Consider the following 13880-nt stretch of genomic DNA (forward strand, 5'->3'; position numbering starts at 1 on the left):
ATGGCAAGGCAAACACAGGTCTACATAGAAACCAAATGCTAAAGATGCTCCGAAGACAACAAGATGCCAAATTGTGAAAGTACACAGTCTTTGCATTGCCTTCCTTCAGATCCTAGGAAAGAGTGGTTCCAGACCGCGTCAGTAAGAACTTGGTCTTTTATTTACTTCATTTCACCATGGATTTGTTTACAAACAAGGCACAATTCAACGCAGGATTTTCAGAAAGACTGAAACTAATAGACGGCGCTGTGATTGCTGTGCAGCTATATTGGATCCGACATAACTGTTTTTATTATGTGATCATTGTTGCTTTGTCTGTTATTACAGATCGTTTGATGTGTACTGAGTATTTATGCATTTTTAACCTAAATCCCAGCAATCATCTATGAAGTATGTAGCTGTCAAACATACACAACTGTTAGCCAATCAAAGCAGTGGGCGTTTATTTCCGAGTTGACAATCCGCCACGACTATTCAAACAGAGCGTTCTGATGAGGAGGTCAAAACAGGACAGAAAACAGCCTATTACTTCTAAATTATGATGTCTTCTGATGTAAAATCTAGATAGCATTATAAATGGACCTCAGAGAATAGTACAAAATAATAAAAAGGCAGTTCATGGCCCCTTTAATATTTCTGAAAGAAATCTCTTGCTCACCAAGGTGTATTTGATTAAAAATTACTTAAATACAGTGAAATATTATAACAATTTTTTATATAATTTGTCATTTATTTCAGTGACGCAAAGCTGATTTATCAGCATCATTACTCCAGTATTTAGTCACGTGATCTTCAGAAATCATTCTAATATATTGATTTGCTGCTCAATAAACAGTTCTTAGTATTACAAGTGTTGAAAACAGTTGTGCTGCTTAAAATATGTTTTGCGCAAACTGTGATACACTTGTTATTCCCGTATTTCTTGAAGGTGACTCTCACTGGAATAATGACGTTAATAGTCTAAATAAATACATACACATTGGCGAAAATTATAATTTGTTAAAAAATAATATTACTATATTTACTTTTGATGATGATGAGTCACTAAACTCTTATTATAAAGAAAATAGCTTAAGAAAGATTCTTCAAAAACACTTTTGATTGACATAAGGGTGAGTACATGATGACAATTGTTATTTTGGGGGTAGATCTTGTTTGTTTCGCACAACTGACACCAACCCAATTAATACAATCAAATCTTATTCAACACTTTTTTCACTTATGGGTAAGAATATAAGTAAAAAAGCAAAAGACAAGATCAAAAACCCTAAAAAAAGCTACAAGCCTGAACCTCCATAGCCAAAAAAAGAGCATTAATACTGTTTTCAACCTCCCTCCTTGAGCACAGGAGGAAGCCAAATGTAGTTATAACACATTCTCTAAATGATTTAAGCATTTTGTGTTTGCCTGACCTTGTCTGACCCTCTGTTATCCTTCAAGAACCTCCTTTAAACAAGACATCAAGTGTCAACACTCTTCAGCTTTGCCTTTTGATTCCTAGAAGGTCAAATGTGAAGTTCTTCTGAACAAGCACAGGTTAAAATAATATAGCAGGCAAAAACAGGGTCAAAGTCAAAGGCCATGTGTGGGAAAATGTGTTCCCTACTAAATGTCTTCACATCCAGTCACTGGTTTCTGTGGACAAAGCTAACTTTACCATCTGAACAACGCACTATAATTTGGAGAATACTTCAGATGTTTGAAAAAAAAAATGTATTTTTTGTTTTGTTAAATAATTTTAGATGTGTGCAATAAACCCAGAAAATATATATCTAAAATAAAAATATATAACATGATACATAACAATTTTTAAAAATGCTAATACACCACTTAAACAGTAATGGTTACACTATAGTGCAGGCAAAATCCAAAGGGAGGAGTAACATCTTTCCTCAGATTTTCTTTCCATAACGTTCAACACGCATGTTATATTTGTAAAAATGAGTCCACTGGATGACATTCAGGTCAAATGACCCCTTTATTACACGTACATTAAATTTCACAGTCAAAAAGATCCCCAAAAATATGAATGTGACCTGAAAGTTGTCTTTTCTCAATGCATTATACGTTTCATTAATTAAAAAAAAAAGACAAAAAAAAAAGATATTTGGTTTGAACTTCAATATGCATGATATTTCTATAAAAATCTATCTATTGGATGAGATTTATGTCAAACAACTAGGGGTGTAACGATACGCGTATTCGTATTGAACCGTTCGGTACGACGCTTTCGGTTCGGTACGCGGTACGCATTATGTATACCGAACGGTTCGTTGGAGTATTTAATTATATTTGAAAAAAAAAAAAAAAAAGAGAGAGAGAGAAATATAATGATATGCGTTCAACAAGGTAGCCCAATAACCCAAACAACGTAACAGGCAACGCCCCTGACACTCCCGAAGAAGAAAAAAACACCATCTTATATGTTTATGTTAGGCTACTCAGCAGGCGCTCGCTCACTCAGTACGCGCTGAAGGCTCGTTGCAAAATAGCCAATGCGTTTAACAGACTAGAAATGAGAAGATCCTCCAATAACCAACAGGTCTGGTGTTTGGGTGCACTTTGGATTCCCTTTAAGCTATAATGGTGATGGCAAGAGAGTGGTTTCCTTTCCAAAGCGCTCGGGCAGAAGCGCTCATGAGGCGTCTGTCTTTGCTAAGCAACAATGACGTACTCTCTCCATGAGACGCGGAAATTTCAGCGAAGGATAAATGGATTTGCAGCTCTAAAAATCGCTTGCAGTAGCTCTGCTACTAAATTTATTTCAAAATTGCAATCCATATACAACTATGATCAGCTGATCCTTCATCTTGGCTGAGCTCTCAACGTTGTTACGGGAAAGGATGAAGCTGATTGGTTAGTTCTTGTCACATGACCCGCGGTGCGCTTGCGGCATTCTGAAAAGTTGAGATGTTTTTACATTTTGCTGTATCTAAAACGTATCGAACCGAACCGAACCGAACCGTGACATCAGTGTATCGTATCGAACCGAACCGTGAATTTTGTGAACCGTTACACCCCTACAAACAACATATGTTAGGCTACATTAATTTTCACAGTTAAAAAAGGTGCCAAAAAATAGGAATCAGACCTAAAAGTGTGGTTCAAGGTCATCTTTCCTCAAATATATATATAAAGTTGGTTTGAACTTAACTCACTCCACTTACTGTAAGTGCATAAGACAAATTTCAATTCAAAGAAACAAAATTCCTATCATTTTGTTCATAAATTTAGCCGATCATCCTAACTCTTCTAAGATCCTCATATAGTCCCTTTTGACTTGAGATCAAAGCAATGCGGTTTGCTTCGTTTCACAGATCGACTGAAAGTGGTTAATTCATTCTTCTGCTGAGATTGCCTGCGACACCCACAATCACAGCCAACGCAGCCAAAGCTTAATAAACTCACTGACACACCACAAGCAAAACCACAAACTGCTTGTGGTTAATAATAATAATAAAGCAGTTCCGCATGTGGTGTCCTACTGTGCGTAACTATGAGATCTGACAAAACCACAAATTTAAGTGTTTAAGCAGCCAAAACATGATTAACAGTCACAGCTGCTAAAACACGTTCTTGAGTGTGGCATTGATATTGATATATGGCAAAGATACCATAAGCTATAACAATAAATCAACAAGCATTTGAAAATGAAACGTCATTATTGCAACATTAGGGCTGCACAATTAAACTGAAAAATATTCAGCATCAAAATCACAACAGCTAACACAGAGATGCATTTACATGCATGTTGCATCACGTATCTATGATGTGTTTTTTGCACTGGTTGAGCATCGCAACCAATCAGAGCTGGACACAATAGCCAATAAAAGATGCTTAAATTAATCTATAGCCTTATCAAAGCATTCTAGTGTTTATGCTGCTAAAAGAGCCAATGTCAGGTTGACTGTATATATATATATATATATATATATATATATATATATATACACACACAAATATATATATATATATATATATATATCGTGCACCATGTACATTTCTGTGTCACCAAGTACATTTATTAAAAAATATATAATAATAATAATAAAATGGTCTGTGATTTTTTTTTTTACCTCAGTTTCATTGAACTTATGTTAACAATTTAATCACTGTCTAGATCTACCTAAAACAGCAATAAATTAATTCAAAATCAGTTCTTACATTGTCCTGCACAACATAAGTAATTCGAGGCCAATTCTAGTATGTAAAATTAATAATTGAGATTGCATGTATTTTTTTTTATTTGGATTTGTTATTATCATGCAGCCCTATCCTGCTGAAAAAAAACAGCTAAATGTTTTAAAAATGATAAAAAGAAAAGTTTCGACCTTTATATGTAGAAAATGTAATTTTTTTTGTTAAGTATCATTATATACAAGTATATATTATAATTAAATAATTTCTACATTTTTTCCACTCTATTAGGCAACTTCCATCTTTATCACTAGTTGTTTGGTATACTGTCCTTTAGCATTTTATGGGTTTGATTTTAAGGTGGATTTTGTTTATTGCACTTTATTTGTAATTCAGTTAAGGTGTCTGGTTAACATCACTTGAATATCATTCCTTCAATAACGTGAATCTGACAGTCATACCTCAACACATGAGTTCTGAAGGTTTTTGTTAAGAAAGTCGCTTAAACGTTGCAAAACAAGGACTACAGCTTCCAATAGGATGAGACTGTGTGTCCTTGATAAATCAGAAATCTTTATATTGCTTCTATAACAACTAGCATCAAAGCTTCAAAATTGATATTTAAGGTATGACTGTGTAGCATTATGCCGTAGAACCATGATGTCTCTTCCTTTAGTTAGTTTAGTCATAAATCAAAGCCCACCATTTTAAACGGCCTGACCGCACAGGTCATGGTGTGTTTGTTACACAAGTCTTGCGAAAGCAAAGTGGATTTCTAACACAGCCGAGGAGAACAGTCCCACTGAACACTTTGTTTCTCATCGCCCATTCACACAAGGGTTACATAACAGGACTAAGGCGTTCTTTCTTTTGCCTTTCCCTTCCAGATGCACTTTAGCTCTGCTGTAAAGGGTGGGGGTGAATATAGGTCAGCAGGTTAGGAGTGTCTCAAAGTCAATTACCTTCTTTAAAAAAAAAAAAAGGATAGAAAATGGCATAGACTCCCATCCGGACAGAGCCTCCCCATACCTGCCTCTGACTGCTATTACATAACTGCACAGTGCTGGGAAAGTACCAAGCAAGAAAAGTGAAACAACGGCTAGAGAGAGAGCACGAGAGATCTATCACAGATTCGTAAAATTCATTTTCGCTTTCCAACGTCATTTCTCTTCACTCTTTGATTGGCGATCAACATTACAAATGCATAGTCTAATTCAATAACTAAACAAGCGCGCGACTGACCTTACAGTTATATTTTCGTTTAGAAAGCGAGTGAACACGAGTCCCGATTTTATATAAAATCTTAATAAAGCAATAAAAAAGAAGACGTTGTTATCCACAGTAGCTATTACACACATTCGCCGCAGTGTACTCATACAAAACACACTCTTAACATTACAGATATCGAATGATTTTCCCTGCTGTTTATGGCTAAACTTGTTACATAACCAGCTTACATTCCACATTCACCTTATCAGCCTCTAAATATACCCTTCTGCGCGACACACAACAACCTGAACAGACATCCCCCGTTACTTTCTACAGTGTCGTGTTACTTCTTCACTTTATGTCTGGATAATCGCAGATACATTTTGCACTGAACTTGGATGAGTTGAATGGAGCAACCGAGGGGGGAGTGGCTAAAAATAAACTACTGTCTATACTGTACAACACTCATATTTAGAAATATCTCAATTATAATTAGATATTATAGAAATGTGATAAGTCCAAATGCATTTAAATATATATTTATATAAGCGAAATTACTATTTAATTTTAAATACGTCCAGCTAGCATCCAAACACGTGCATGCTGACGACTAATGAATGAGATTAAAATATAACACTTAAAAAAAATGCATCTATTAAAATAAAAAACATTATTCGCGTCATGGGTCTGATTTTAAAAATACAGTCCCCATAAGTTCGACTTGTGTAGCTAATACACATTATAACATAATGATCTCTCCCTATGTAGCCTATATTTATAATATCACACCATTTTTATTATCAAGAAATGACTTTAACATTGTCAAATTTAGATTTTTTTTTTTATAAACGCATCTGTTTATTTTTCAGTCTTCAGTGTCAGTGCTGACAAACATTCAACAACAAAGGCAGGATCATTCGGTTATCCGAGCACATCAGCTTTGAAATCATCTTAATTCCTATATATTTCATAAATGCCGTCTATTCTTATTCACCGCGCGCTTTTCTAGTGAACCAAACGCACTGGAATGGTTTTGACGCGCCGCGCGCGCCATTTAAGTTGAAATGAATTCACTTTGAAGTTTTGCTCATCAACACCACGGAGAATCAATGTCGTATCGATCCCAAAGAATCACTGTCTCTCACCTCTGTTGGTGCTGGAGCAGCTCTGCCGGCGCACCGGGGCTTGGTGCTCAGCTTTGCGGAGGGTCTCCAGGTTTACCGGGGTTTCCCTGACCGGGGTAACCGGCTCTGAGACGCCGTTGCCCGGGTCGCTCGCTGGTTCTGGAGAGGACTCCATGTTGTGCTTCTTTTGGAGCTATTGCTGCTGGTGTATCACGATGCGCCGCGATGCGATTCAGAGCTCAGAGGTTTGCTGTAGCTATGTATTTTTCTAGCAGAAGTAAGAAATGTTGAACAGGCGAGTGTAGACAGAGGTGGGTGTGTGGGTTTGATTGTCCACTGGCAGCGCTAGAGAGAAGCTCCAGTGCAGCCGCTCAACAGGGACACGCTGTCAATAGCCGATGAATGGATGTGTGTGTGAGACCTATTTACACCGGCGCTTTCATGTCTTCGCCCGTCTTCTGATGACACAGCCGCACATTTTCCATAACATAAAGGTACAAACTGCTGAAATTAAACATTACCGACAGGATCCTATGTTATTTGTTTTTAAAATCCCTGCACCTATATGTGGTTTATGAGCCATGACAACAAGTTTATGAGAAATCTTGATCTAATGTATGTGTGTGTGTGTGTGGGTGGGTGGGTGTGTGTGTGTGTGTAGCATTTTATTTTATAAAATAGTTTGGTTAATTTATAAATTATCATTTCAATCACAACATCATTTTATAAATTGCATTTTTATTTATTTGTAAATACCAATTGTAAATCATTCTTACATATATGAGAAGTAAAGCAATAGCCATTCGCAAAACATCCCAGAACTTTCAACATTTTCTAACTCTATTTATTATTCTTTACTTTGTCTTGTTTTTTCCTTTGTTGGTTTGGGTTAATATTTTGTCTGTCAACGAAGTGAAGAATAAACTATTAATATGTGCATAAATATACTGAAGCACTGCTAGACATACTAGTGTTTATCACTATTATTATAATTTATTTAAGGTTTAGGCATTACAAAGGTTTTTGTATAAATGCCTATGGTATATCATCTATAAAAGGTTCTGGATCCTGTGAAACACAAATATAGATATAGGCCTTCTTTTCAATAAATAAAAATTAAGTTAATTAGCCTAATTAATTATTAATAATAATAATAATAATAATAATAATAATAATAATAATGAAAAGGATCTCCAGCAAATACTCAGGTCTAGTTGTTAATAAAAAATACCAAATATTTATTCTATGATTCTGGTCCATAATCTTAACCAAATTTCCCAAATATAATTCATACAATGTTGATATGAATATACTGCATATATGATACTTGCATACTCTTTTTTTAGTTCAGGTGTAATCATTTAGCCTACTATGTAAACAGTATCTTGCTTATAGCCACAGTTGTACCTTATGCATTGACTAAATAATTGAAGTGTGGCTCTGGTTATGTTTGTTTAATCAGTGTGAGAGCGCAGTAGATTAAACTGGTCTGAGCTCTGACTTAAGCTGTTGATCAAAGCCTCACCCTTCGCCTTCAGGGAAAGCAGTTTTTAGCATCAGGTTAAGGGTGTGTTTTGATACCAAACAATGCCAAACTTGAGGAGATCTTATAAATGAAATATTTCGTCCGGTGTCGCAGCAGTAGCGGTTTCTCCCGGCAGCATGATAAACAGCAGCGCGGAAGAGCCACGCCCCCTCAGAGCGCTGCACGTGGACTTTGGCATGTCTTGGCTCACCAACGCTAAACGAGTCAAGTTCACCGCGTGCACGATTACGTCGAACTGGTTACGTTCAGCTGAAAGGTCAAAACGGAACTAAAGGCTGAAACAGGTTGCCCGCAAGAAACTGTCACACTATTAAAACATATGATAAACAGCATACCTTTTCAAAGAAATAAGAGTTGTAATTCTGCCTGTATTTACCCACCTTCATCTTGTTCCGAACCCGTTTGACTCGTTTGTCCAAATAATGACAACTGGAATGTCAAAACCCATAAAAAATTTTTTTTTATATAAAACTTTGAATCCAAACAAATGGTGAACAATATTCAAAGATTACAAAAAAAGAACTAAACGTTTAAGTCCAGTCAGATTTAAATTTGGCGCGAAGGCGAGTTGCGTGGTTTTGACAGATCTCGTGACCGCCGATCACGACGTCCCTCGGCCCCTTGGTCCAAAATAACTAGGTAAAATTTAATAGTGTGTCATAAGGTCATATGCCAAATATAATCAAACCTACAGTTATCGCTACCTTTCAAATCTATATATGTTAAATAAAAGTGATGTATTTTAAGTTGCTCTCATTTTCCACAAATGTGAATACGCAAATTCGTGTATTTTAAATTATATATAATGTATCCGTTTAATACATAAGATGAAATGTCTCTCTTTGTGAATTCACTTGGTTATTAAGTGAATAAATTAGTTTGAAAATGTCAACAGACTTTGACCCCAAATAGTAGGCCTAGGCCTATTTGGACGCTCAAAAAAAAAGTATGAATGTCTTTGCAATATAACATAATATGAAACTAAAAGCAATAGGCACCATTTTCAAGTAAGTTATTTTAGTTTGTTAGGTTTCAAATGATAAAAAAGAAGTATTTGGAAGCATTCTTGTGAAATGTTAGTGGAACATGTTAATTTGATGAACACCTGGGTGAACTTGGAACTAACTTTGTATATCTAGGCTACTAAAATGACCAGTTGATACGAAGTCATTGCTGAAATGGCTCAGAAAAGTGAAGTTAAGCTCTGGCAAAGTGTCATATTAAAGTTTGTACTTAAGTGATCAAAGATTTTTGGGGGGGGACAGTTGTATGTTGCCACATGGACTTTTTGGTGAAACACACTTTCATCCTAGATAAACATCTGATGGTCCGGGCAAAGTTTGTAGAAGTTTTTTTCTTCTTCATCTGAAAAGATTTGTAGAAATTTTGCATCACATCACTTGCTCATATGGATCCTCTGCAGTGAATGGGTGCCATTAAATGAGACTCCAAACTTTTCCACAAGTAATCCACACGACTCCAGTTCATCAATTAACATATTGTGAAGTGAAAAGCTGCATATAAGAAACAAATACATCATTAAAACGCCTCCTTCGTTGAAAAAGCCCATCCACTATTATCTCTCACATCAAAATCCACCAACATAATTGTTTAGAACTGATTTAGTTTATAAACAGTACTTGATTTTGTGCATATTTCTCTCCTGGTTCAGACGGTGCAACTTTTTCACTGGAGAAAGCTATATTTTGGATAGAGGCCTTGTCTAAAGTTAAAAACATCTTAATGGTGGATGTCAATCAAGATGTTAACTGATGGACAGAAGTTGTGTGGATTATTGTGATGCTTTAATCAGGTGTTTGGACCCATTCTGATGGCACCCATTCACTGCAGATGATCCACTGGTGAGTGTAATGCTGAATTTCTCCAAATCTGATTAAGAAACAGACTCATCTATATCTTAGATCACTTGAGGGTGACTACATTTTCAACACATTTTCATTTTTGAGGGAACTATTCCTTATGACTTTGGTAAACCTAAAATGTGATCTACACAATCTACAAAAACACCAATCTTTTATTTATCAGCCTTTAATTACTGTGATTTCAGACCCATCATAACCAACCTGAAAATGCTGCACTATGTGTCTTTTGTCAGATTTGATCAGCTGTTTCTTGCATGCCTCTCATAAGGTTTGGAGACGATGTGTTTACACTGACAATGGCCTCTAGCCACGTTATAATCCAGCTTCAGACTGTACGGCAAGATCAAACTTCAAGCGATGGCAAGACATCAAGAGCCCCCGAACATTTGACTGTTTTCAGCCACCTCATTTTCACAATAAGGAATTGACTTTGACATGCTACAGTAACATTTCTTCTTTAAATTGTTCATCTCAGGGAGAAAACAGTTGCTTGTGTGCTTTTCTTTACATAATGGCAATGGTTGTTATTTCACTTAGAGAATGGTTTCAAGGAATAATAAATAACAGGGAAGAAAACTTACTTGGAAAAAAAGACAGTATAAATTAAGCACATCTGCTAGAAGTTAGTATTGCACAATATAATATTATAAAATATTTGTATTTAAACATTTGATATCTAACAAAGTCCATTTCATGAACCGCTTTCCTAAAACAAGAAGTTTATGCTTTACAAAAAAATATCAAAATGATTTTAAAATATGTATATTTAAAATATTAATTTGCATTTTGCAAATATTAAAATTGTATTCTATGTAAAATAATGTAAAATAATATGTAAAATAATAAAATAATATACAATTGTAGAAATTATACTTCCATAATCATATTCAAAATACTATTTAATTCTATAAATAATAATATATTTTTGAATGAAAGTGTATAATAAAAGGTCAATAGGCCACAATGTGTAATATATATATATATATATATATATATATATATATATATATATATATATATATATATATATATAATTTAATTAAAAGTGTTTTATAACATTTTTTGTATATAGGCTATGTGTGTGTATATCATGTACTACAGTATGTAAAGTAATTTTAAAAGAATATAACATTTGTGTATTTGTGTTTTTATAACATTTTATATAATATTAATATAAATGTTATTTTAATGTTATATTTAATTTATTAAATATCACACAGTGTGGCCTATTGATCTTTGACATTTTAAGTTGAAATTTTATATAGTATTTTGTTTTGTTTTTTGAGAATTTATAGACTCTTTTATTACTGTTATTGATCTGCCCCTGACAAGTGATGATAAAGTGACTGTTATTTATTTATTTATTAATTGTCAATTATGGCTGATCTGTATGGCCAGCCATTTGTTATTTAAAAGTGAGATTCTGTGTTTTATTCAATAAATCATTCTGAATTAGTCCAGTCTGAAGCCTTTGTTGTGCATCTGTCATCACAATTGTATTATCCTTTTTTTCTGCTATTATTATTTCCCATTACTAGGATACTAGTATCAAATCATTGTGTGTTTTTCCCCTGAAATCATCTCTACATACTCTGCTTGGCCTATTGACTTCAGGTCCCTTGTTTTAATAGCATTTTATGATGTCTGGGTGTTCCTCGCTATGATTGCTTACATGTTTTCTCATTTACTTTTCATAACAAGCCTGTCAGGCAAATAATGCCTCTCATTTCTCCTCATTTTAGAGATGATTGTCAGCTCAGCAGTGACGAAAGATAAATCACAGCAGTGTTTCTGTGTGGAATTGCACTTCTATGGTGTTCAAAGATGAAAATATGTTGGTTCAAACTCAAATAAGTAATGCTGATAATGGTTGTTGAAAATAATTATTGTTGAAAATTCAACATGAAACCGTGGTCACCACCTATTTTATTTCTATAATGTAAAATACTTTGAAAAATCGGATATTAAATGCAAAACTAAATACAGAAATACAAATAAAAAATTGAAGTATTTTATTTGTTTGGGTTGAAATAAATGGTTTAGTTTTTCAAAATGATGATGATGTTATTTAATTAATTAAATAGTATTAAAATAAAATGTACATAAATAATAATAATAAATATAATAATATTATTACTATTATTATATAAAATATACACCATTATTTTAAATAACTTTAATAATTATAAATAATTTAATAATTATAAATAAATAATTTAAAATATAATATGTAATGTATAAACTATCATTATAATGTAAATAATGTTGTATTTGATCAAACATTATGTAATATTTTTATTGTAAATGTTATATAAATTTAGTTTATTATATATTAAACATTGTGACCTATTGATTGATACTATAATTTAATATTACATTTTATGTAGAATTTATTTAATATTATTTTATATATATATATATATATATATATATATATATATATATAAAATAATATTAAATAAATTCTACATAAAATATATATATATAATTGCAATTGAGTGTGTGTGTCTATATACTGTGTATATATATATATATATATATATATATATATATATATATATATATATGCAAACACACACACACATATATATAAAATATTTTTTTTCAGAACTTATTATTATTATGATTATTATTATAGAATTTATGGTTTATAATTATTTATCTGTTGGAATATTTGTTGTTTTTACAACCACTTTCTCTGGTCTTATTGCTGCTCTCATGTTTCATAATACAGTAGCAGGATTCACAATGCTCTAATAAAGTTGCAAGACTATCTGACAAATCAAAAACCGTTTGCACAACCATCATCGCCCTTAAGGTTCAGTAATTTGGGAGCTCTCCAAACCACATCTCCTCCACCTGGATAATTGGCCCTATTACGGCACTGATGCGGTCACATTGGTTTCTACCTCTCATAATCTTTACTGAATTAGAAGCTGTGAGAAGTGAGGAAAATTGACAAAACCACAAATTACGTTAACATTGACTAGAAACACAACTGGTGCCTGTCAGAATGGTCATTCCTGGTCCATTTTTCTCATACTTCTTTTCCCCCATTTGAGGAGATAATTGTACCTTTGGCTTTTATTTTTGAACAGACCATTTAAATTATCTTACAACAATGAATATTGATTTTGGAGTAATTATGGCTCTCTCACAAATCTGAATCTGGAAGCATCCTTATTAATTGCTTTCTAGCTTATGAGGGTCAATGAAATGAAGCACCACATTGAGTGAGTGACGTGACATACAGCCAAGTATGGTGACCCATACTCAGAATTCATGCTCTGCATTTAACCCATCAAAAGCACACACACACACACACAAATATATTTTGGATGTTACCTATTCCATTAATTGAAATAAAGCTGAAATAGTATATAAATGCTATATTAGATGAAAAAAACTTAATATTATTAATTAAAAAAAAAACATTATAGAAATGACAAAAACATAACTAAATTACCAAAAGTTTGATAGTATATATAATACTTAAAGTACATGAGACCATCACACTGGGACCGTATTCAGGGTGTACGACAATTAGCGGAAGCTAGAGATTACAGTTTATAAAACAATTATAAATAAGGGATTTTTACAAATTAATTTGCTACAATGAATGTGAAATTTGGCAAATAGCAATAATAGTTTGATATAATATACTATCATATAGTACTATCATATACTAATATATATAGTTTTTTTTTTGTTGTTGTTGTTGTTGTTCATCATGACAATGACTTATTGTGCACAATAAGACCAAGAAAGTGTTTTAAGACATGGCCAGTTATGATTTAATGTTGACTTTAAATTAAGTGATTTGGTTTTGAACGAATCAACAATCGAAAACAATTTACGGAAGAAACCTCAATTAATTCAAGAACTGTTTATAGTGTCATTCTTTATGCAAAATCCTTCAACCTTTCTTAGGAAGCAGAGTTTATACAGGCTTCCAAACATTTGGTCCATCCTCAGCCTATA

The 13880-nt window shown here is 33.4% G+C and overlaps 1 protein-coding gene across 1 annotated transcript in view; it reads right to left on the minus strand.

Moving 5' to 3' along the window:
• The window catches only part of LOC113067023 (nuclear receptor ROR-alpha), a 249280-nt gene extending 242379 nt beyond the window's left edge, over positions 1–6901 (minus strand). The window contains exon 1 of the mRNA XM_026239201.1: positions 6492–6901. Within this exon, the coding sequence (XP_026094986.1) occupies positions 6492–6645 (154 nt within the window). The 5' untranslated portion in view covers positions 6646–6901. The remainder of the gene's footprint in view (positions 1–6491) is intronic.
• Positions 6902–13880: the final 6979 nt, after the last annotated feature.

The sequence above is a fragment of the Carassius auratus genome, chromosome 50 (assembly GCF_003368295.1).
Source record: "Carassius auratus strain Wakin chromosome 50, ASM336829v1, whole genome shotgun sequence".
Taxonomy (NCBI): Eukaryota; Metazoa; Chordata; class Actinopteri; order Cypriniformes; family Cyprinidae; genus Carassius; species Carassius auratus.